General features: G+C 46.9%; 2 protein-coding genes across 3 annotated transcripts in view; one reads left to right on the top strand and one right to left on the bottom strand.

Annotated features, from left to right (window-relative positions):
• The window catches only part of LOC123748449 (uncharacterized), a 579,862-nt gene that overhangs the window by 441,569 nt on the left and 112,633 nt on the right, over window positions 1–25,660 (bottom strand). The window lies entirely within an intron of this gene.
• On the top strand, window positions 18,958–22,337 carry LOC138372421 (uncharacterized). Of its 2 annotated transcripts, XM_069337907.1 has the most exons (6): window positions 18,959–19,058; window positions 19,981–20,034; window positions 21,174–21,509; window positions 21,605–21,779; window positions 21,860–21,965; window positions 22,052–22,337. In XM_069337907.1, exons 3-6 carry the CDS (start codon window positions 21,174–21,176, stop codon window positions 22,203–22,205), a joined length of 771 nt encoding a protein of 256 aa, XP_069194008.1. In that variant the 5' UTR covers window positions 18,959–19,058; window positions 19,981–20,034; the 3' UTR covers window positions 22,206–22,337. The 2 variants fall into 2 exon arrangements, with proteins under 2 accessions (XP_069194009.1, XP_069194008.1); XM_069337908.1 differs by lacking the exon at window positions 19,981–20,034 and having other exon boundaries at window positions 18,958–19,058.

Below are 25,660 nucleotides of genomic sequence, written 5' to 3' on the forward strand. Positions count from 1 at the left end.
TGCTTACTCTTCTGCTTCTACTCTTCTCCGTCTTGATCCTTTGCACTAAACTGGGTTGCGCTTCAGCTCTGTTGCCTTTCGCTGGACTCCTACCCTCGGCTTGTACGTTGACACTGGCTTCCTATCTATCCAGGACCGCCGAGATCGCTACTGTCTTGGCTACCTTGCGCATTCCTTACAACACCCTCACTCTCGCCTGTGTCGTGCTTTGACTTTTAGCCCTCCTGTAGTTCGTTCCCCCTCACCACCTCCCTCTTTCTGTCCGGTTATCTCACCTGCAACGTTCTTTCAGTTAGTATTACTAATATTTCTCCTCGTGTTGTTCCGTCCTTGCCCCCCGTGGCGGGTCCCACTTAATCAATATTGCAAATCTTTGACCCATAGCACCAAAGCTTTTATCCCTCCTACAGTTCTGAAACGCCTTTTCCTTGAACACTTCTTCACATTCCCGCTCAGTTTCCATCTTCACCGATGGGTCTAAGTCTGCAGACGCCCTCATAGCTCTGGAGTCCTTTAATCCAGTCCATCCAGTGGCCGTAAAGATTCAGCAATGACTCTTATATCCAGTAAATTTAAGTCAGTTAAGTTTGGATGGGTTTCCAGCCATATTGGTGTCTCTTGAAATGAGTGTGCGGATGCTGCCACTAGGGAAGCTGTACATTCTTGTCCCATCTCCCGTATAGGTATTCCTTATTCCGACTTTTACCCACTTATTCATTCCTCCATCCTTACTCGTTGGCAAGATTGTTGGTCTTCTGTTACTGGTAACAAACTGCGTACTCTTAAGAGTAGTGTGTCCTCCTGGCTGTCCTCCTACCACCATAACCAGTGATGAGAAACAGCTCTGGTGAGGTTGCGTATTGGCTATACACGCTTAACTCAGTCACTTAATGGAGTGCTGCCCACCTCCTTATTGTCCAAATAACAGTGTCCCTCTTATGGTCGTGCATATCCTTGTTGAATGTCCTGACTTCAAGGACGAGCGTGTGTCTTGCTTTTCGACCGTCCCTCGCGGTCGCTTGTCCCTAGATAGAATTCTTGGTGAATCGGATACTTTTGATATCGTTCGCCTTATGCGCTTCTGTTCTCGTATTGGCATTCTTAGTGATATTTAGTGCCCTCTGATTAATCCGCACAATTGATGGGGGCTACATAGCCTTCCCGGTTTGGTGCCTCCTTTTGATAATTACTTACCTCCTGAGGCCCTCTTGCGGCATTACTACACCCGGTATTGGAGTGTGAAATGTTCAGACAAACATTTCTATCCTCTGAATTCTATCCCTCGATAGAATTCTTTTGATATCGTTCGCTTTATGCATTTCTGTTCTCGTATTGGCATCCTTGGTGATATTTAGCGCCTTCTGATTATTCCGCACAATTGATGGTGCTACATAGCCTTCCTGGTTTGTTGCCTTCTTTTGATAATTACTTACTTGACCTACAGCGGGTGGATGTTGGGGTAGTGAGAGGGGTGCAGATTCTCTCAGGACGCCGGGCAGTGGTGAAATTCAGCTCCTAGACTATCTTCAGGAATTTTGTCGGGTGCTCCTTCCAGCTGCCCGAGCATGGTGCTTCAGTCACTGTTTAGGACGAGAGTGGCATGATCACGTACGTCACCATTATCGGGGCTCCGTTTGAGTTCCCTGAAGTCCTCTTGCGGCATTACTTCTTCCGGTATTAGAGAGTGAAATGTTCGGATTAACGTAGTCTCCTCTGGTAGGTGGAAGGACGTCCCAAGTTGGACGCAAATGTTGGCCATGCACCTGAGGACTGGTATCCCATCTTATGTGTATCTCGAGGGTTTCTCCGTGAAGATTTTCTACACTGGCCAGCCTTGTATGTGCTTCTGGTCTAGCTAATCGGGGCACTGGACTGAAAGTTGTTTAGCTGGCAGTGTGGACTAGGTGAGCAACTACTGGGAGGACTTTTTGCCGTTGGAAGGTCTGAGGGATTCTGTGATGACGGAAATGTTGTCACGTCCTGCAAATGGGCCGGAGGTGCCCATGGTGTCTGCGGCTCAACCCCCCTTCCCACCAGTTGGCACTGTGGGTGTCGTGGAGCGGGAGGTCACGTCCAAGCTGAACCTTCTAGTGCCTTTCCCTCTGGCTGCCTTTATGGTGGCCGTGGGAGCTGGTGTGCTGCCTGATGCTGATGGATTTGATGTGGTGCCGGTTCTCGCGGTGGCTCCTGTGGTAGTGAATGGTCCTGTGCCACAGAGGGTTGCTACGGCTGAAGTGTTTCGTGGCCGTGTGCTGCCTCCTCAAGGTGCTCCTGAGTTGCCTGTTATGATCACAGAGTATTCCAATGACTTGTGGCCAATTTCAAACATACTCTTCAGGCTCTTGGTTCGTCCCCTCCCTGATTGTGCATCTTGAGCAGATGTGGGAGAATTTGAGTGTTCCTTGTCTTCTGAGGATACGGATGAGGGTGGTGCGGTTGATGGTGGTGGGATGCATGCAGCTGATGGAGCCTGTGTCGCTGTGGCAGGTTCTGTGGAGGTCCTGATGGTGGCTGTCCATGGGGCGGGTGTCCCCGTGGTGGCAACGGAAAGTGATGGGGGAGGGGTCCATGTTATGTTTCTACTTCGGTGTCTGTTTCTCTGGTTGCTGGATCCCCCTGATGGAAAGTTGTCGCCCTGGTTGCGGTGCTGGATGCTGGGCGGGAGTTGGTAATGGTTTTGAAAAAGGATTCTGGGCGGGTGGCCCCCTGTTCCTCGGCGCCCCTTGCTGCAAGTCCCAGTGCTGCCCCCTGTGCTTTGGATGCGCTGCTGCCTCCTGTGCTTTGGCATTGCGTGCTGCTGCTTCCTGCACTCCATTCTTCTGTGCTTCCGCCCTCCATTCAACAGTCTTCTGTACACTGTCCTTCTGTGCAGTGGAGTTCTGCACTGCAGTCTTCTGTGATGCTCTCCTCCCTGCAGCAGCCTTCGGTGTTGCCGAATGTTCCAGTATTCATGCATCGAACATGACACACGTTTGCTGGATGCGCTCCCAAGGCGGAGTGGGCACTTTGGAGTGTGTATTGTGACAAGTATCCTTCGCAAGTTAACAGAAAGATATGTGGATTAATGGGCTTGTCGACGGGTGTAGTGTTTTTCTGCTTTGCCAGGTGCTTTTGTCTTTTTTTGTGATGCTTCGGTGCCCTTTTTGTTTTACCTTGGTTTATCACGTTTCAGTTCTTCTTTCTCCGTCTTGTTTATATTGTTTGTTTTGGTCATGTGTTCTAATTAGGACGCCCTGTCAGGGTAATGTGGGTTTTCTTTAGTTTATGCACTGTATTTGAAGGTGTATAAAGTTTTACAAAGGTGTACAGGTGTACACAGGTGTACACTGGTATAAAGGTGTACAAAGCAGGTAGTTCACATGTTTTCTTTGTTTAGTTTTGGTTACTTTGGCACTTGGATGCTTATGCTTTTATATTATATATGTGTAATTTTATGTAATTTTATGCTACAATAAAATAAATTGTGGCCATTATGCAACCTAGCCAGAGCCATTTCCCATTATCTATTAAGGTGGAAAGAGGAAGGCCATGGGTAAATGTCATTTTCAGAGTAAACCTGTTTTACAGCCCAACGACCCGGCCAATGGGCCTGGATTGCAGAACGAATGACTGGATACAAATCTGAATAAGGAATCACTCTCCGGAAAATGTTGGGAGAACAGTTGGCCTACTTTGCAAAGATGTCGGGAAGTTCATTGGAGATAACTCCAATATGGCTAGTAACCCAGCCATAACAAACAGACAGAATTGGATAACCGCCGCCACCACAGGATGCAAAGGGTAAGAAGAGACAAGAGCCATCCGGGTTCTGCGAGAGTCAAACAAGAGTTAAAAATTTGCACCAAGTTTCAACTTGATGGTTCCGCCCACTCTTCAGGAGTGGGCGGCAAATACAGATGTGATCAGGGAAAACAACAGCGTTGCCAACACTGTTGACAGACAGACCTATATATGAACAGGGTAATGGAGAGTGCGTGAGAGCAAAAATTGTCATCTGCAGTGTTTTATTTCAAACGCTAGTAATAATTTTTCAATCAAGACGGCGTTGCACAAGTGACATGAAAAGTACAACTATTGCGATGCGATCCCTAGAGTTCAAGGTTCCCGTAATCAATCCTATTTTTTACTTTAGTTGACCCAATTTGCTAGTTTGTGGACCCTAAACGTTAGGTCGTAAAACATCATTATTCCTACATCATTTACATGTTTGCTTTAATTCTTGGAGATATGGATGTTTTGTAGCCTGTATTCTGTTTAAAGAGCTTCACTTTTTACCTTACCGAAGTACCTGGAATCTATCACTGGTAAACATCATGTTATTTTCGGCTGCCCAACTGAAAATTGTATTAATATCAGGTAATAGTGTTTTCCACAGAATTAATTTTTATGCTGATTTTTGTTTGCAAAAGATAATACGAAGCAATGACTTGTATCTTTATCTATATCTGATATGAGAATTAGGAAAAGTAGTGGTGCAAGAACTGTACCCTTAGGTACAGAGCTTTTTACTGTGTTTGGACTAGAGTTTACTTGAATGACTGTTGCTCTCTGAGTTTGACCGAAAATTTAATACCCAACGCTCTACATTACCTATTATTTCTACTGACTTCATTTTGAGTGCAATCAATCCATGGTCATGTTTATCAAATGCCTTTGCGAAGTCCAAACATAATACATCTGTACTCTATTTTACTTCTAATTCATCAGTAATTTTTCATAGTGGTCGAGTAGCTGTAAAAGGCATGATCTTCCCGCCCTACGTCCATGTTGACCTGGGTTGTGGAGGTCATTGGTCTCCATGAAACCAGAGACTTGAATCCTGACAATCTCTTATAATCTTTTATTTTGTACTTCTTATTGTAATGCTTAGCCAGTGCTGTGCTCTCTGCCTTGTGTAGAGGAGCTGTATATGTACATGTATGTGCTTCTGGTATCTCTCCAGTGTCCAAGCTTTTTCTCCGCACTATACTGAGTGCTTGTGCTACTGGCACTTTGCATCTGCTTAGAAATATTGAATTCCGTGAGGCTGTACCAAGGACTGAGTAAATGGGCATGTTGTCAATTTATCTCATTCAAAATATGCAGAGTTTGTGCTGATTCAATGATATATTCAAAGGTATGTATATTATGCATAAAGAGTCTGTCATGATATACCACTTTCATGCTTTTTATTGGGGTGCTAGAGATATCCTCATGGTGCATTTTTTAGGATTTCACTCATTTTTTGTTGTCGTTTGTGTACGAACCTTCACTCGTAAGAATAGGTCCAATAATGACAGAGACTTTTATTTCGATTTCACATATGATAAGAAATGTTTTGGATTTTTCTTTATCGTTTGTATGGCTAGCTGTTTGAATTACATTTTTTCAATATGATATGACTGCAAGGGATAGCCAACATTCAAGGCAAAATATCTCAATATGCGTCATTCTTAATTTAGTTTTGAATGACACCATTGGATAGAGCAAATTTTTCTGTTCACGAGGAACTTTTATTTAGGTTGGGATCTGAATTCCTAGTTCAGCATGAGGACTCTGAAAATGACATACCTTGGTGCGATATCGAAAAAATCAAATTATGATTCTCCATCTTCTTTGTGCACTGATCATGACTGCTAGCAAATTGATATCCAAACTGATTGTAAAAATTTTAAGCTTCATTGGGAAGAACATTTTTGGGTGGGATTCAGAATTATTATCAAACAATCAGTGCTATTTTAGGTTCCTGTTCTATATTTATCTTTACATCTTTGCAACACAGCTATTCAGCAGCCCCTCGAGAAATGATAGCAGGCTCCATCCTGCTGACACTTTGGGCTGACAAGTGAACTAACTGAACAATGATGCCCACTGGAGACACAAGCATGCAATTAATAGTGTCACGGTTTCCCTGACAGCTACTATAATCCCAAGCTTAAGGGTCGACCCCCAGAAGAGACCCACGTAACTAGGCGGGTAGTCCAACAGTGACTCCCCTTATCACAACCCAGTGTGAACACTCTTTGCAACTCCCTACAAGAAGTTGCACTGTAAACAGTAAACAAAGACAGGCAAGGCGGGATTCTGGGACACAGCTCCAGAAATCCCTAGATTACTCTATTCTCGTCACCAGATGACAACCAAAAGAAATTGCCTTAAGTGATTAATTATGTTAATTGACTGATCGCAGCAGTCAGCAACAAAGTACTATGGTAATCACAAACAATTGTCTCACTAGACAACAACATGATGATACTCTATGTTAATAATTAACACTTGTCTCTCTTGTTAACAATAACTTAAACTTATATTACATCACACTTGACTCCTAGCAAGTATTCAGTGAGTAATCCTCAATTAAGGTCAAACGGACCACTAATTATATCCCCATTGAGTTACGTTAACTAAGCCTACCCTAATTTGGTAGCTTCTCAACAGTCTGTGTCAAAAAAAATACTAGTGAGTAATAATTACCCTAATTAACTCCGAGCAATTAATTAACTGTCACCAGGACCGATAATTAATCATCCATAAATACGTCTCACTCCGCACTGCCTAAGCAGGTCTCATCAAACACTGTGAATTCACGGGAAAGGAGTTAATTACCCCTAATTAACTTGAGTGCCATTAATCCACTGTCCTCAGACAGGATATGATTAATACAACGATTTATGCTGGGTCCATGACCTCGCCTTACCGAGTCATCTGAGCCCTCCAGACATTAATTACTCCACTAGTTAACATGAGCCACTAATTGCTATACCCCAGAAAGGTAATTAGTCTCGAGCAAATTACGTTAACACAAATACTGACAGACTCTGACAAATCCTCTCCCACTACGTGAATTCATGATGAGAAGGCTAATTACATAATTAGCTAGAGTGGTCAATTAGTTGTCACACAGACAATTAATTGCTCCCGAGACGTATCTCACTCAAGCTCAACGCTGTTCTCTCTCATAACAGCCCTCACACACTCCACAATAAGTGTGCACCCCTTATCCAGTTAATTTCCCAATTATTAACTCACTGAATCCTTAAGTCCTCAACACAACTTAAAGAAACAAAGTAACCCCAGTGTTACATAGGTCACACTACAATGGCATGCAACAACACAAATGCACTGCCCACATACGGTTGCGGCTACTGCAACTCGTTAATTACTGTGCCCACACAAAAATGACACACGGTTGTGCAACACACAAGAGTATACCAATATTACTGCCCCCCCTTTTCTTGCAACCGTTGCAAAAGACTACTGTGAACACACACTTACCTCAGCAAGGCAATTAACCAAACAACTGCCTGCTCTCATTTGTGAATTCCCCTGAATAATCCTAGAGGTCCCTTAAATCCTCAACACAGTTCCCAGGGCAATAATTTCGTATAAACTGATAACAACACTGCACAAACCTGTAATATAATGATGTCGTCAGCATACCCCACATGCTAATGACATCATTAGGCAATCAGTCAGCAATCACATCTACTGACTCACCACACAACACAGTACATAAAACATGCAAATGAACATATAGAAATGGCATTCACATAATCAATGAAAATTATATCATCAGGTAAATGTATCTCTAACTACATAGACCTCAGGGTACCCACTGACATCCCTGCAACCTGGCCTGCCTACCTCTAATGATACAATTTATATGCGGTACTCTGTGGCATTAATCAAGTCTGAACGATTATATAGAATCGACAGGCTGGATCACTTATATGGTAAATCTCTACACTGACCTGTACATACTCGAGTCAGTCTACACACTTATATATATATATACTATATGTATCTACAATGTGGTACCGTGTACAACATCTGTCTCCAGGTACCGCCCTACCAGTCTCCTGGACGTGCTACAGACAGCTGTCTCTCAGCTGCTTCCCTAGCCTAGCAGGGCTATGGGACAACACAGCTCTTACCAGAATTTCCACTAATACTGAGACACTGTTACACAATGACTATTGTACTCACGTTTTTTTTCTCATTTCACTCATTTCCCAGGTCACTACCTATCGGGCTGTCAACATGTAGCTTGCGCCTCGTGCGTCGACAAGATATGGCCCTAGGTTGTCCCAGAAAAGTGGCCAAGTGGCCCAAGGGGGTGGCCAAGGCATGTGGCCACCGCGTGGCCCACAGCGCCCCCCCCCCCCCCCCCCGAGCTGAGAGGGGGGGTAGTAGCCAGCGCGCGGGTGGCCTGGGGTAGCCGGCGCGCGGGCAGGCGTGGTAGCCGGGCCGGGCGGGGTGGGCGGATGGCCTGGGTGGCCTGGGGGTGGCCCCCGGGCATACACACGTGGATGGGGAATCACCAACAACCCCATCAAACCAGTGCCTGCCTTGCTCTACACTGGGGTCACAATGACAGGCGGCGTCACCACCGGGTGGACCAACAGGGTGGAATTCAAAGTTCCACAGGGGCCTGTAATCTCACCACAATTACACTGCCCTGATTCCACCAATTGTCCATCAACACTAGACAGGTTATTCGAACCACCTGTTACACCATGAGGCTCTGCCGGCTGCCTCTTGGGTGAACACTGTCAACTGTCTATTTAGCTTTTTACTGTTCCTTCCGTAAATCCTTGGCCCCAATTCACGCCAATTGGGCCTCGACACAACCCATGATGGCTGGAGTGCCATGCTCGATGAGTAATTTGGACGACAGAAATGATTAACGGGGGTGGAGGGGGGGGAGACTCCCCCCTCCACCCAGCTACGTCCTCGTCCACCTGCTACCCAGCTCAAACTGACGATTTCGCGGGCTAAGGAAATTCAAAATGCCCATACCTCCCCCCTACTTTGTCTTGACCAATTAGCACGAAGCCGGCACTGTTCCCTCGTGCCGCTTCCAATCACATCTGTTCGCGCCAAAACACAGCTCAGAGCAGTCGTGCCTAACCCAATCACACGCCTCACTCACCCTCAGGCGTCCCGTGACGTCACAAGGAGGGGGAGGCCTAAAGACAAAGGGCGCACTTCCTCACATGGTGGGGGGGGGGGGGGGCAACGATCACCCCACTTTCCCCCCCACCTCTGAAAACCCGTTGGGAGAGTCAAGTACCTCCCTACACCACTTCACACTCAACTCCCATCCTATTTCACAGAAACAGGAATACTTCTGTAATTCTCTCTACAGAGCAATCACAGGCCTCTAACCAGTCCCAACCGACAGTCCTTAACATAAACTTTCATTCAACACCCCGCATGTATATGTTAGTTTGAAAGCTGCAGTTTCTAGAGTCCCTAGAGCGACTAGCCTAATCTAGAAACTAGGAAAATTAGCTGAGGGAATCTAGATTCCCTCACATGCCTCCATAATGAAGCTTTGCTGTTGACGAAATTTTAATTTTTGCAAAAAACTTGCTCCAATCCCTTCAAGAAGAAATGCCATGTAAAGCAAAAAACATTGCGACCAATCACAATAGTTACTGCAGAGAAAATGTCAGATATGCTGAAAGTCAGTATTAAGCCTGGCAAAAAGTTGTGCACATCATGCAGAAAGGAATTCGACAGTAACCAGGTGAGTGAGTCCAGCTCTACTGAATCTGATGGCCCTGCTGATAATATGGAAATCTGTGAAAGCGTAAACACAAGTTTATCAGTATTAGACATCTTACCCATTAAATATCAACGAGTTAATGCAAGGGATAAGCATGGTTATACAAAGCGTAAGATTAGCCAAGCACAGGAAATAATTGCCAAGCAGATTGCTGCAATTGGAAATATTGATTGTCAAAACCTGTTGGTACCAAAGCTTCTAGCCAACAGTGCATAAATTGCCAAGACTTCAATAAACTCATTGAAGAAATGAAGCTAAAATTCCATGTAGCAAAGCGCCAAAAATAATACTAATCCTAACCCTCGTGCCACAAAGCTGGTCTATCAAAAAGACAATGGAGCAATTCAAAGTTTCAGAATACATGGTTCGCGAATCTAGGAACCTGAAAGAAGAACAGGGAATACTAGCAATTCCTAAGAAAATACAGGGCAAGTCAATTCCAGAGGAAGTGAAGGAAAGGGTAGTACAGTTTTTTGAGGGTGAAGAATTTAGTCGAATGTGTCCCGGAAAGAATTGAAAGAAAAAAAGTCATAATCAGTGCACAAAGAAGAAGGAGAATCATAATTTCATTTTTTCGAAATCGCACCAAGGTATGTCATTTTCAGAGTCCTCTGGCTGAACTAGGAATTCAGATCCCATACTAAATAAAAGTTACTCTTGTTTAGAAAAATCTGCTTTATCCAATGGTGTCATTCAAAACCAAATTGGGACTGACGCATATTGAGATATTTTGCCTTGAAAGTTGGCTAGTTTTGCACATCAATTTTTTGGGGCCAACTTTCAAGTGGGCCACCTGTGGAGAGATGGATACAACAGAGTTGCTATTGCATCACTGCATAATATTGTGCTTGTTATACATCTTTGCAAAGGATCATGGCGTTTATACCTTTTGCTGATGAGTAAGTGGTCTCCGTATTTCTCGCGACAAAATTTGGCAGTGATTTTTGCATGGATGGATAGATGAATGGTCACCCATACTTCTATTTCGATTAAAGTACGTTATTCTACACCAAACGTTGTCCTGGTATGTCAAATTTCACACTCCTATAGGCAATTGAAGTGATTTAACAAAGGGTCAAAGTTGATCATTTTTGTGGTACTTACGCATTAACGGGTCAAGAGCCCATTGAATATGGACCTGTTATTAAAGAACCAAAGCAGATTGAGCTCTAATATTTTGCAAAGTGTTATTTGAGGTCTAGGGCTATCTTACTACAAAATTTCATGGCATTTGGAGAGGGTCGAGTGGGAGCCATAGGTGACTTTTTGGTAATTTGAGATAAAATTAGGGGGGTAGAAATAGCCTAAGCTACTCTATCCCTTTGAGATGTATTTATTGCTTATCTCAATAAACATACTTGAACTTGAATTGAATGACGCAAATGTACTATTCCTTGTGAAGCGAGTACTCGCCTAGCTCTGGGCGAAGGTGGAAGTGTCGCCTGAGAGCTCCTGGTTTGCTGACTCATTGTTGTTTGTGTTTGTGAGCGCACCCTTGGGGTCGTGATGGCTGGAGGGATTGCGGCCCCCTTCCCTCTGTGAAGAGGAGGAATACCATTGGACTAGAATTTACTGGCCCAGCGTTTTACCCGGCAGTTGAGGTGGTGATGATTGACATGTTGCGCATGGATGTGACATCTGTGTGCTGCGTTCAACTTGTATCCAAGCATCGAGCTGTTGTGAAATTCTGATCCATGGCTGTGTATAGTGAATTTGTGAACCGCAATGACAGGAGGATGTTTACTCTGCCTGAGGGTGGTGGTTCGGTGGAAGTGTTGGACAGGTGCAGTGAGACTACCTATGTGGCAATTCATAGTGAACCATTGAGTTCCCTGACTCCCTTCTCCAGCATCACTTTACTCGGTATGGGCGGGTCTGAGTGTCTGGAGTCTCCTCTGAACGGTGGAAGGTTGTCCAAAATGGGACCCGCACTGTGGCACTGCTCTTGAAGGACTCCATCCCTTTGTCTCTTCTGCTTCAGGGCTTCATGGTATGCGTATTCTATGGGGGTCAGCCCAGGAGTTTTTTCCGGTGCGGACTCTCGGGCCATCAGGCTGCGAGATGTGATGCAAGCCGGGTCAGGCCTGGGAGGAGGACTTTCCCTGGTTAGCGGTCCCGGACCTGTCAGAAGGTGCTGCTGTGGTGAGTGATACTTACCAGTCGTCTGGTGCCCCGTTGCCGGTCTCTGATGCCAGCCTCGATATGCCTGTAGGTGTCGGAATGGAAGTTAGTGCATCCCCAGCTCCCGCACCCCAGCCACCCCTGCCTGCTTCGTCTCCAGTTGTGTCTTCTGTGGTGTGTGGTTTCGTGCCTCTGGACGTCGAGGCGGCACCCTGGCCTGTACTGTCTCCGGCAGCTGTGTCTTCGGCCCGTTTCGGCGTTCACACTGTGAAGTCTGTGGTGTGTGGTCCTGTTCCCCGGGTTGATGAGGCTGCGATGTTGAGTGATCGTGCACTGCGGGGAGTTGGGCAACTGACTGGAGGTTCTGCTTCAGTGCCTCCTGGTGAGGGTGATAGTTCCGACGACCTGCGTCTTGTGTCCAAGCGTTCGCGGCGAGCTTTGAGTCTGTCTCCGCCTCGTGGTGAGGCCTAGGCCGACGTCAGGGATTTTGGGGTCTCCAGAAGTTCGTCGTCTGTGGATGATGATGTGGGCGACGCTGTTGGAGTGCCTCCGGCTCCTGTGGGCCCTGTTGCTGCAGTGGAGGTCCTGTGGTGGGACTGACACCTGGCCCTGGTCCGGTGTCTTCTTCGACTGCCTCTGCGTCCCCGGTTGCTCTTTCCCCGAGTTGGGAGGTTGTGGCACCGACAGAGGTTTCGCGAGAGGGTGGGGACTTGGTGCTGGTTCTTAAGAAAGATTTTGTTGCAACGGCCCCCCATGCCTCTGGCGTCCATGTCTGTGCCTTCCGCGCGTCTGCCCTCGGTGATGCCGACCGCTGCACGGCTGCTCTATGCTCAGCCGTCATTTGTTACTCCGCCCCCAGTGGTGTCGGCCCCTGCACCATCGCCCTTTGTGATTGTGTCCCCTGCGACTCTGCCCGTTATGTTACCGCCCTGTGTTCGGCCGGCTCCTGTGCTTCAGTCCCATGGGGTTCCACCGTCTGTACCGAAGAGCTCTGTGCGGTCTCTTCCCGTGACTTCCACCCCGTGGTGGAGGGCGCCGAACTGGATGTTCCTGACTTCATGCATCGTCAGCGAGGATCACGTAGTCACGGTAACGCATCTGCGGAATTGTGGGCTCAGCGGGATGCCTACAGCAAGAAGTAACTGCGTGGTTGGATGTTCATTAAATCACTGAACTATGTGTTTACCAGATCTCTTTTAATGGGGGTCCCAGACCTTATGGTTATCCTTCGCTTTAGAGTTAGTTTTTCTTTTTATTTCGGAAACAAATACAACAAAACAGAAAAACATCAACAGCATCATTTACATGAACAAAGCAAGAAACACACTGAAAACTGTAGAACAGGGAAAACACAAACAAAAGTCATACAATACACAAAATGGAATCATAACCGTAGGTAACAATGAAATACAGTCAGAAAAGAAAAAAACACTTGAGCATTATAACCCGACAATAACTAAGCAAGAAACACATAAAAAAAACGAATCACATAGCTCATCAAAATAAATAAATAAAGCAACACAGAGCAAGAACCACACACAGTTAATCATCATCATATTTATCTATATAGAAATGACGCAGTGTAAGAATGTAAGTGTAGTGCTTTTAAAATGCTAATCTAACCTACTTACTTAAATTACACAGACTTATTTCTTTCCTTCATAAACAGTGCTCGAGGTGTCTTTGAGGATAACGAAGATATCAATACCAGATCATTTGGGATGTGGGGGTGACTTATCTGGTGACCAGGCCACAATACCAGACCACTGTAGAGGTGACGCATCTGGGGACCAGGCAACTTTACTGAACCACTTGGGGGGGGGGGGACGGTGATTGGCTGGATGGCCGGCGGAGGGTGTGGATGTGTGGTCATCACTCCTGCAGTGTTGATCCGGTGCTTAGTGTGACTGGTCCTGTCACGGTCCTTCTAGACGTGCTAGCCGGCGACATGGGGCTGCCCCTGCCTCCTGTCCGCCATACTGAAACTCTATGCTTCGAGTTTTCTGGATAGGCGTCCTACCTGTCGATGGAGGTGGTGATACTTGATCTGCATGTTGCTGTGGCGAACATGTGTGGCATGAAGCTGCTCTTCAGTGGCCTGGTACTTGTTAAGCTCGGATTTTCTGTGGTATTCTAGGAGCTGGAGGCCTCATATGATATGAGGACGTTCCCCCCCTTGCCTGGTGACGGTGTAACTGTAACAGTATCGGACCGCAGTGGTTCCTCTACCTATGTTGTGGTGCATGGAGTACCATTCGAGTTCCCGGAGGGCCTGTTAGAGCGTTCTTTTGGCAAGTTTCGGGCTGTTGTGAATGTGCGGATGAACGTTGTATTGTCTGGCAGATGGCGAGGCGTTTCGAACGAGCCATGTATTATAACCATGCGCCTTCAGTCTCCGATTCCGTCCTCCAAAATACTTCTTGGCCTCAACGGTGACATCTTTTACGCTGAACAGCCTAGAACGTGTTTCCATTGTGGTCTTGATGGGCACCAGGCGACAGGTTGCCATGCAAATTGTGCGGCTCCCGTGACCTTGTTCCCTGAAGAAGACTTTTCCCTGCTGGTGAACGTGCAGGCATCTGTGTGTGGTGATGTGGCGGATGTCACTGTCGTCCGTGTGCTCCCAGGTTGTTGGTGATGTCCTGGCCATGGATCGTGTGGTCCCGTCTGTGACGTGCCAGCCTGCGCCTCCCCGTGGACTCTTTCCTCTGGCGGTTTCTTTGGAGGATATGGTTTCTTTGGTGGATGGGGGAAGTGGTGCTGCCTTGTATTTCAGATGACATGCCTGTTCCCATTGCGTCGTGTGTGGTGGTGCATGGTCTGATGCCTCCGATTGTTGCTCCGGGGAAAGTCTTGCATGGCTTTGCGGAGCGTGCCTGTGAGCTGTCACACTATGGCTCGCCTGTGTAGGTCGTGAAGGCGTTGGAGGACTCTGATAATATGCGGCCAGTTTCGAAACAATCTCGTGTGGCTCACAATGCGTCCCCTTGCCCTGCTCGTGCTTCATATGCTGATGTGGGTGATTTTGGCAGTTAGCTGTCTTCCTTGAGTTCTGATGCGGATGATGTGGATGATGCTGTTGGAGTGCCTGTGACCCTCCTGTGACCCCGATAGCTGGTTCCCCCCTGGGTTGTGGCCCCAGCTGAGGATTCTTCTTAAAATCCTTTTCAAGAAGGATTCTGTTTTGGCAGCCCCCATGCCACTGGCTTCTCTGACCATGCCCTCAGGGAGGGCGTGGTCAGGGAGGTCAGCGCGTCTGCCCTCCGTGCTCAGAAAGTGCTGGAGGACACCCCGTCCTACAGAATGTGTATGCAACTCCGTGCGTCTGCCCCCTGTGCAGCCACCCTCTGCGCAGTTGCCCTCTGTCCTCTAGATCTTCGTCCTCTGTGCCTTGCGCTTCCGTGGTTCTGCCTCTCCAGCCTGTGTCATCTGTGTCTTCGGCCCATGTCGTCGAATCAGGTCCGGACGCCTCCCTAGATCGTCATTCCTGAATTTATGTGGTGCCCAATCCGCCCAACCAAGGAGGAGTCACCTCTTTGGGATTCTTACTGTTCTTGGTATCCTGTGCAACAGTTTCCAGAGAAGAATAAGTATCAGTAGAAACCAGTCAAGCGTGCGTGACCTCGTTCCCGGTCTATGCTGCTACCCTGTGTTGGAAGCTCCTGTGTTTGGTTTGGTTTTATTTACATTCTATTATTTAGTACTTCTGTGTATTTTCGTTTGTGAATCATGTTGGTGTTTTATGATATTTTGATTTTATACTGTTCCTCTGTTGGGGAGCCTGACAGCTGAGTGGATTGTGCTCGGATTCGTAGTCGTGAGGTTCCGAGTTCGATCCCCGGTGGAGGGAGATAAAACTGGGTAGAGTTTCTTTTGCCCCTGTTACCTACCCGTAAATAGGTACCTGGGAGTTAGAAAGCTGCTATGGGTTGCCTCCTGGAGGGAAGGGGGGTGTAATAAAAAGGAGGCCGGGTCGAGGACTGGGCCGCAGGGGACGCTAAGCCCTGAAAATCACTTCAAGATAACCTCAAGATTCTTGTGTTTGTACTGGTCACTTGACACTGGGATTACTTTGTATATATTGTGTATTTCCATAAATTAAAAAAAAAATGTGGGTGACATATCTGTGAACCAGACAACAATATCGGACCACTTAGGGGGGGGGGGGGACGACGTATCTTGGGACCAAGCAACAATACAAAACGACTTGGGGGTGACATATATGTGGACAAGGCAACAATATCGACCACTTGGTATGGTGACGTTTCTGGGGACAAGGCAACAATATCGGACCATTTAGGGGTGACATATCTGTGGACCAGACAACAATATCGGACCACTTGGGGGGATGACGTATCTTGGGACCAGGCAACAATACAAGACCACTTGGTGGTGACGTATCTGGGGACAAGGCATCAATATCGGACCACATAGGGGCGACGTATCAGGGGACCAGGCAACAATACCAAATCACTTGGGGGATGTCGGGGTGCTCGCCTAGCTCTTGGTGGAGGCGGACGCGTCGCCTGTGAGCTCCTGTTTTGCTGGTCAGTGGTAGTTTGTGTTTGTGAGTGGGCCCTTTAGGCCGTGTCGGCTGGAGGGATGGCAGCTCCCCTCCTCCCTGTGAAGCTGAGGGTTACCATTGGCCTGGAATTCACTGGACCAGCGTCATACCCGGCTGTTGAAGTGGTCATGATTGATATGTTGCGAGTGAATGTGGTGTCTGTGTGCGCCGTTCAACTTGTATCTGGGCATCGAGCTGTTGTGAAATTCAGCTCCACGGCTGTGTATCGTGACTTTGTGGACCGCTATGATGGGAAGATGTTTACTCTGCCTGAGGGTGGTGGTTCGGTGGAAGTGTCGAACAGATGCAGTGAAACTACCTATGTGGGAGTTTATGGTGCTCCCTTCGAGTTCCCTGACTCAGTGGGTGAAGCGACTCCAGCGTTACTTCACCCGATATGGGCTGGTCTTGAGTGTCCATATGAATGCTGTCTCCTCTGGGTGGTGGACGAGTATCCCGAATGGGACACACACAGTGGCGATGCAATTGAAGGACTCCATCCTTTCGTCTCTCCTGCTTCTGGGCTTCATGGTACACATATTCTATGTAGGTCAGCCCCGGACTTGTTTCCAGTGCGGGCTATCGGGCCACCAGGCTGGGGGTGTGGGGCAAGCCAGGTTGGCCCTCTGAACTTTTTTAGGGAGGAGGACTTTGCCCCGTTGGCAGTCCCGGACCTGTCACCAGGTGCTGCTGTGCTGAATGATGCTTCCCGGTCGTCTGGTGCCCCGTTGCCATTCTCAAATGCCAGCCTACATGTAGCTGGGGGTGTGAGTGTCGGGGTGGTAGTTAGTGCATCCCCAGCTCCCCTGCCTCAGCCATGCCCGCCTGCCCCCATCTCCAGTCAAGTCTCCAGTTGTGTCTCCTGTGGTGTGTGGTCTAGTGCCCCCAGTCAACGAGGATGCGGCCCGGCCGTGCACTGTCTCCGGAAGATGTGTCTTCGGCCCATGTTGACGTGCATGCGGTGATGTCTCCCGCGGTGTGTGGTCCTGTTCCCCGGGTTGTTGAGGCTGTGTTGTAGAGTGACCATGCACTGCATGGAGTTGTGCGGCCGACCAGAGGTTCTACTGCGGTACCTCTTAGCGGGGGTGATAGTTCCGACGACCTGTATCCAAGCGATTTCGGCGAGCTTCGAGTCTGTCTCTGCCTCGTGGTGAGACCTGGGCCGACGTCAGGAATTTTTGTGACTCTGGGAGTTCGTTTTCTTTGGATGGTGATGTGGGCAATGATGTTGGGGTGCCTGCGGCTTCTGTGGGCTGCGCTGCAGTGGTGATGGGTCCTGTGGTGGGATTGTCCCCTGATCCTGTGTCTTCTCCAGCTGCCTCTGCATCCCTGGTTGCTGGTTCCCCCGGGTTGGGCGGTTGTGGCGCAGGCCGCGGTTGCGGTAGAGGGAGGGAACTTGGTGATGGTGCTTAAGAAAGATTCTGTTCTTGCGACCCCCATGCCTCTAGCGTCCTTGTCTGTGCCCTCCGTGCGTCTGTCCTCACTGCTGCGCTGCTGCCCACTTCTCAGCCGCCCTTTGTTACTCCACCCCCTTGTGGTGTCAGCGTCTGTGTCATCGCCCTCTGTGATTTTGTCCCCTGCGACTGTGCCCGTTGTGCTGCTGCCCTCTGTAGGGCCAGCTTCTGTGCTCCAGCCTCTCGTGGTTCCACCGCCGGTGCAGCTGAGCTCTGTGTGGCCTCTTCCCGTGACTTCCGCCTCCGTGGAGGGGGCGGAAGTACTTCATGTATCGACCGCGGGGATCGCGTCGTTTCGTTTCCTTGTCTGCGGAGGTGTGGGCTCGGTGGGATGCCTTCAGGAAGAAGTACTCTCGTCGTCTATTTCCGGATAAATATAATGATGATTAACTGTGTATGTGGGTTTTGATTTGTGTTGCTTTATTTACCTGTTTTGATGTGCTGTGAGATACGGTTAATTTTGTCCGTGTTTCTTGCCTGGTTATGTTGGGTTACAGTGCTCTGGTGCTTCTCTTTGCTCTGTGTTTAAATGTTACCTATGTTTAGGTTTCCATTTTATGTGTATTGTACGACTTTTGTTTGTGTGTTTGCTTTACTGCTCTTGAGTTTTGTTCATGTGTTTCTTGCCTTATAAATGTGAATGATGATGTTCATGCTTTTCTATTATGTAGTATTTGTGTTTACAAAATAAAAAGAAAAAAACATGGGGGGGGGGTGACATATCTGGGGGATCAGTAAAGATGATGGATGAAGGAGTCCTTCCCCTCTTATATTATAATAATATATGAACTGACAATTCATCTTCAATATAGTTCACACTACTAGAGGAACTTTACAACTGTAAACTTATTATTTTTCTTTGGTATGGGAACCTTTTATAAGCATTTTAGTACAAGTAAAAGTTTTTACATTAGTGCTAAATATACTGTGAGTGTCTGTCTTGGGAGCGCAAGTCTTCCTCTCATCCCTCTCTTCTCCATCTCTATGTTGTAACTAACAATAAGGTAAATGACGATAAATAATAAATTTTTAAACACTAAATAAACAAAATAAACATAACAGTGAAGGAGGTCAAGTAATGTTTGGTTAGTTATTGGGTTAAGTGGCCCTTGCCTGCATTGTTGATATTGTCAATGGCCACTTCTGGCAGCGGCATCTGGCCACTTGCATGTTATGGTCGTAGCGGCATGAGTAACTAGCATCTTGGACCCCTGTTGAGGAGTAGCCAATTACAAGCCAGGAAGTAACTGTTGCTGCAGACTTTATTAACCAATGAGAGGCAGTGTGGTGAGTATAAGAGTGGGAGTTAGCGTCGAGGTATGTCAGTTACCTCCTCACCTCCACAGTAAGACGCCCTATTATAGAGAAGGTTTGTGTTATTATGTTAAGTATTATTGGTAATAATTGACTAGATTATGCACTTAATTAGTATAAAATTACTAAACAAATCCATGGCATCTTATGGATGTAGGCAACTACGTGGATAATAACCTATAAATTCATATCCTGCCAAACTGCTCCTAACTTAATAAAATTAAATTAATATTTAGTGTTTAAGTTTTTCTAAAATTTTAAGTTATATTTTGGTTCCAAAATAGCTCTAAACTTTCTTTGAGATTACTTGCGGAGAGGATGAAGTGGTTTGGGTACTGTTCACTTGATGAAATTCATGCATTTCACTTGGAAGCTACTATAATTGTTACTTGCAAATGAAACTCTTAACCATCCATAACAAAGTTTTATTAATAACTTTGCTCAGTCATTACGTTCCAAACTAGTCTTCACTAGAGCAGTTAAAACCTTGCTCTTCTTAGTTCGGAGAGGCGTCGTAATTTGCAGGCTAGTTTGAGTATCGGGTATTGCAAGGAAACTTAACAATACATATGTGATTTAATGTAGCACCTTCAGGTATACCATTCCTGTTACTACTGATTTCGGTTAAACCTTGTATCTAAATTACTTTAAATTTAAACTATAGGAATGACTTGGCTAAAAAATTATCTATTCCTCATGGCTCTCATAAAATATAACCACCCTTATCTTCACCAGATAACAGTCTACCCAAATTTTATTAATGCTTCTATAAATATTACGTAAACCAATCTCTCCCTTGCATCCTTGAGTTTCTATTAAAAACACTTGTGAATCTTTGGTTAGTACTTGACAAAACGCTCAGTTTAATAAATTGTGCATAAAGAACAGAACTAATCCGTCAACACCTTGCCTTCCATTCACTTTTCATAAAATAATTTTCCGGTGGTCGTGCTGCTGGGATCACAACTCGCCTCCAGTGAGGTATACTCTGCCTTAAACGTGCTCTTGTAATTTCACACACCGGAGACCAGGTATGTAACGTTGATTATTGTACTGGTAATAGTGCTGAACCTGTCAATGAAAACTTCTTGATGAAATAACTGACTCACCGTTTACGTTAGCCTTCGATAAAAAGTTATTACTTTAAACATTGGATAGGTATTGTCAAGCAATACATTATTTGTGAAACTTCACAATTAACATCTTGTCTAAAATATACCTATTAAACTTAACGGTAGCATATACATTGCTCGTCTTGCAAAATTATTTAACTTCCAAAGATTTTTTTTACCTAAAACTTAACGAGTTTTAAATGCTAAACTTCTCGGTCCTACTAAACTTCCACTTCACACCCTAAATTGAAATGACTTGCGTTTGTATTAACTATTCCCGGCCACACGTTGTGGCTCTGAAACTCTTGTGTGTTTCTAAGCCACAGTAACTTTCCTGTCTCCCAGTCCTCTCCCACTATTACCTCCTCTCAGCCTTGTCCTTCCCACTATTCCCTCACTCCACCATCCCCACGTCCTGCTAGTCATCCTGTCCCCCTCCTACTCCCCCCACTCCTGTTCCTTTGTCCTTTACATTCCTCCTCGTCTTTCCCTCCATTCCCCCACTCCCTCGCCCGATGCATCACAAATGATCTGATGTTCCTATCGGTGAAAAAGTTTAAAAGCGATAAACAATGGGAAAATAAACCAAAATCAACGGTATGGTAAACGCTGCTATTTCAATGCAATGTCATACAAAATAATAGAATAAAAATAAATAGATCTCTAAAAATTCAATTCGTCAATGCAATTGCAAACATTGAAATGTAATTGAAACATAATTAGTTGAACTTGTGGAGCACTTGTAAGACAAAGATGGTGCTGTTTAAAAAAAGTTTTTACCAGTCATAAATCGACTATATAGTTAATATATAAACTCCTATTCAAATGCAACTGTCAAAATTTAAAAGTAATTGGGAAAGAGGTTTTTAAGATTTCCGTCTCTTGAAAGTATCTTCAAAACTTTTTACGGATTTTTGTGTATAAAAACCTTTTCGGATGCAAATGGAGTTTTGTGAGAATTTCAAAGCCATTGGTGAAGAAATTTCGGAGGTTAGTGGTTTTGAACAAACGATCATTTCCTTTTTTATTTATATAGATTTAATAAATACTCATTACAGATGACTTCCATAATATTTCTGGTGATGGCGGCGGCAGTGATGCCATCCTGGGCCCAATACTTCGTTAATAACAACGCTGCTCCCGCCATCTTGGGAGCCACTGACAGGCCATTCGTTACCTCAAGTGGAAACCTCTTGGTACCTGAAGGTGGCCCCACCCAACCTCCTCAACCCCAGCAACCCTTCCCACAACTACCAGCCAAACAACCTGTGTTTGTTCAGCCACAACTGCCAAGCCAGCCTCAGGTCTTTATTCCTCAACAAGTATCTCCACTATTGACTCCCTTTACCTTCCGTCCAACTTCATCTTTATGCAACCATGCTGCTAAACCCCTGGTAAGAAGAGTTTTATTTTCCTTTCACATGGACGTATTTAAGGTTAATTGGTAATTAAAATGAGCCTTCACATAATTTGTGTTGTAACTTGTCAGGTTGACGAGGTAGTGGACGGCAGAGCATACCATTTCTCATGGTGTCACGACTCTGGTCGACTCTACACCTGGGAGCAAGCAACCTATTACTGCTCTGGGCTTGGCAACGGTTTCCAGGCCGTCAGTATTGAAAGTAACAGGAAGCAAGAGTTAATTTCCAACTATATGATTACACGTAAGTTGAAAAGCTGGTCTGGGTGTTTAACTAGGCCTTGAGTGACTAACTTGGACGTAATGAAAATGGTATAATTTCAGACTACATCAGCGACATCTGGACGAGCGGCAACAAACGTAACTCGAGGTCTTGGTCGTGGTTATCTGGCACTTCCTCTCCCTACTCTAACTGGTCTAGCACCGGCAGGTGAGAACTGGTTTGTTGATCGTAAACAAAACTATTGGTGTTGACTGGTAATGATCATGGCCTTGAGAACCACTTGTCTTCCCCAGGCGAGGACTGCCACAGCCAGACAACGATGAAGGCAACGAGGACTGTCTGGCGGTGTTAAACAACCTGTATAACGATGGTGTCACTTGGCACGACTCCTCCTGTTTCCACCTGAGGCGCGTCATCTGTGAGGCTCCACGCTTCTACGCTCAATAGTTGTTCCCCATCAGTTTTCATTATTGTAATATTATAATCAATAGTTTAAACTTGTAACTCTATCGATTGATACAAACTAATTCTAAAGAGAATAAGATTATATTGTGTAGTAATATAAATGCTATAAACGCATTATCCGTTTTATTTCTCTGAAGTGTTGACCAGACCACACACTAGAAATTGAAGGGACGACGACGTTTCGGTCCGTCCTGGACCATTCTCCAGCATACTTCAGCCACGTTATTGTGACTCATCGCCTGCATATTTCTCTGAAGTTTGCAAACACCGCCTATCTTACAAATGTGGTATACAAAAGTTAGGGGCGGCAGCGGCAAAGGGGATAATGTGTCAATGTGGACACCTTAACAGTTTTTCGTCAGTCTGTTAAGATAGCGTAAGTTCTGATAGGCTGCCGACCCCTACCAGCTAGAGGTCGGGAGATAGCGCTGAACAGACTGTAAGGCAACGTGTTCTCACTAGGCTGTTTAGAGCGGTGGCAGTCTTCCCCCAAACGCATTCATTTAACTTTAACCCCTATCAGGCAATATAAGAAAAGAGCCAATCGCCTCCTTCCTTGACAGGCAGGAGGGGTAGCAGTAGTCTTGGTCACACTGTATGTGATGGGGTAAACTATGGGATTAAACTTCCCTCTCACTCCCAGTAACAACCCTTATCAGAACCGTTCGGGACTGTCATGCCATCAGTGACCTTTTTCTCACTGTGCCATTTTATACTCTCCCGCCAAGACGGTCGGGAGTGCCATCCAGGGTTATACAGTAGAAGTGTATACAAAGTGTTACCAGACGTATGTCGCCATACACGATATCTGAACTGCTACTGAACTTTACGAAGCCCGACACGAGGTACTTTGGCCCTTATATAGGGCGAAAAACTAATGCTGGGTGTACACCACTGCAGTCATAAGGTACAAATTTTGCGGAGAACCATTACCTTGCCTTAAGATTTCTCTAACACACTTGTGTTGCATAATTCACAGATGGAGTTTAAATCTGATAATAGCTACTCTATTGCCTTTACAGACCAAATGTAAATACCATGTACTATGGAGGAAAACATCTTATATTGAAATGGCTGCATTTTTTTTCTATATGTTTTGCCTCCTAGTGGCTGATCATACGGCTCTGGAATTTCTAATCCTATACATCTTATTGATAGTACAGAATGTTGCTTGGCTAGATTCCCAGCAATTTTGATCAATTGAACCCTCCCCCCTCTCCCCCCCCTGCTCAGCTCGTTGTTGACGTGTGGGGGTTTAGTGGGCGGCTGCCGGAGTGTGATGCTCCTTGGGACAGTCCTGTCCTTTTTCGAGCCTTGTGCTCCTGCTGCCGTCCTCTCCAATTCTGCTGGGCACCTTTTCCTTTCGTTTTTCTCCCCCTCTTCTATCTGCTTGCCGTTTCCTGCCGACCTTTTGCTTGTTCTGGTTCTTCCCTTGGACTTCTATTTTTGACGCCCGTGTGCTTGAGGAGGCATACTCTTGCACCCATAGAACTGTAGTACCCGACGTAGAGAGCGAGGGGAACCTTTTATTGTCAATCTCCGTTTCGTCACTGAACCCGACCTCGACGGACTGTCGGTTTCTTAAGGTGGCGTTTGTGGGGCGTATACTCACAACGCACCCCTAGGAGGCCCCGGCAAGATTGGCGATAGCTTCTTGTTGGGTGTCCTGCCTCTAATTGTGGCTCCATGGTGGGTGTGGGGGCACATTCGTGAATGAATTTTTCTTTACGTAATAATGATGACCCCTGTTTCGGTCGTTTCTGATTTACCTTCTCAGGCTCGTGGGGTGGGCGACAAAGACCCAGAGTCGGTCCTCGTTGGAAGACTGGGCTCTGTAGCCTCCGCTGCATTGGGCCCTGACCTTGCTCCTCCTTTGGCTTCTCTGACTCCTTCCCCTGGCTCCCATCCCTCTGTGGTTGGGTCGAGCCCCAAGCCCACAGTGGTGACTACCTCATCCCCTGGCGCGGCTCCTTCTCTAGTTGTAACTACTGTGCCTTTTAACCCCTCTGGGGGTTCTCACGGCCGCCCTCGCTAGATTCCTTCCAGTTCTGCTACCTATCGAGCCTTGTTTGGTCCCGCTTCGTGGGCCAAATATTTTGATCTCTTCCCTCTTGATTCTGCGCCTCCTGACGATTTCTCCCTCCAACATCTCGTAGATTCCGTGGATGCCTCCATTACCTTCAACCCCACTCGTCTCGGTACAAGTGTCGTTGCTGCTCCTTCTCAGGATGCTGCTTCCCGCTTGGCTGCCTTATCCTGCCTTGGCGAGACCCCTGTTCGGGTCTTGAAGAACGCTCAGTTGAATGCTAGTGTTAGCACTATTCTGCTCCCGCCCCATGTTGCGACCGGTGTTCGGGACCTGCGCGACTGCCACGACGATATTCGACATCCTTGCTGCCCAGGGAAATTCTACTCTACAGGTGGACACGTACACTCGTTCCCCTCGTGGTAGTCGCCGTCAACCCCTCCGGGTTGTGAAGATTTCCTTTGATGGTAGGACCCTTCCACCCTCTTTCATTCTCGATGGTGCCAGGTGCTCTGTCAAGGAGTACATTCCTTCTCCTCGGCTCTGCAACAAGTGCTGGAGTGTTAGGGCATGGTGCCCTCCGCTGCTCCGGGACTGTCATTGCCCTTTGTGTGGTGGCGAAGGTCACTCTAGGTCGGAGTGCACTTCTCCCCAGGCTCGTTGCCTCAACTGCGGTGAGGCCCATCCTACATTCTCCCGTCTGTGTCCATCACAAGCTTGAGGCAGCCGTCCTAAACTTAAAGCACCGGGAGCATTTATCTTTTCCTGAGGCGAGACGCCAGGTTCGCCGGCTCCCGCCTTATGCTAAAATCTCTTACGCTCGCATGTTGCGCTCTCTCCTCGTCCTTCCCGCGTTCCTCGGACTCGCAACAGTTTCCGGGCCTTGGACCCTGATACGCCCACTGCCCCCCCTGTTCCTTTGAGTTCTCTCCTGAAGGATCCTCCACCTGGTCCTCTGTCTGGGGTTCCCCTCCTTTTTACCTTGTCTGTCGTGTCTCCTGTCTTCTTCCTAGTCTCCCTCCGTTCCTCCTTTCCCTCCGTCTCTTGACTCTCCCCGCCGCCTGTCGGTGCGGGCTGATGTCCATCGCTCTCCAAACGGCCGTCATGTGTGCTCTCGTTCCGCTTCTGTTGAGACGCTAGAATCCGTTGCCCAGTACGTGGTTGCTGGGACACCTGTCTCTTTAAGTCGGAAGCATAAACCTGGCTCCTCTCCTTCCTCCTCCCCAGCGGGTAAGGAGGTTTCGCTTTCTTCCTCGGCCACTACTTCTGCCTCTCTCGCTCCTTCCCCTCCCATTTCGGTGGTTGCGCCCCCTGTTCCTGCTATGGAGGTTTCTTTAGCCCCCGCTTCCCTTTCGGTTGCTGCCCTTGCTGAGGTACGCTCCCCTCTTTCTAACCCCTCCTCTTCCTGCTG

Source organism: Procambarus clarkii, chromosome 38 (genome assembly GCF_040958095.1).
Source record: "Procambarus clarkii isolate CNS0578487 chromosome 38, FALCON_Pclarkii_2.0, whole genome shotgun sequence".
In the NCBI taxonomy this organism is placed as follows: Eukaryota; Metazoa; Arthropoda; class Malacostraca; order Decapoda; family Cambaridae; genus Procambarus; species Procambarus clarkii.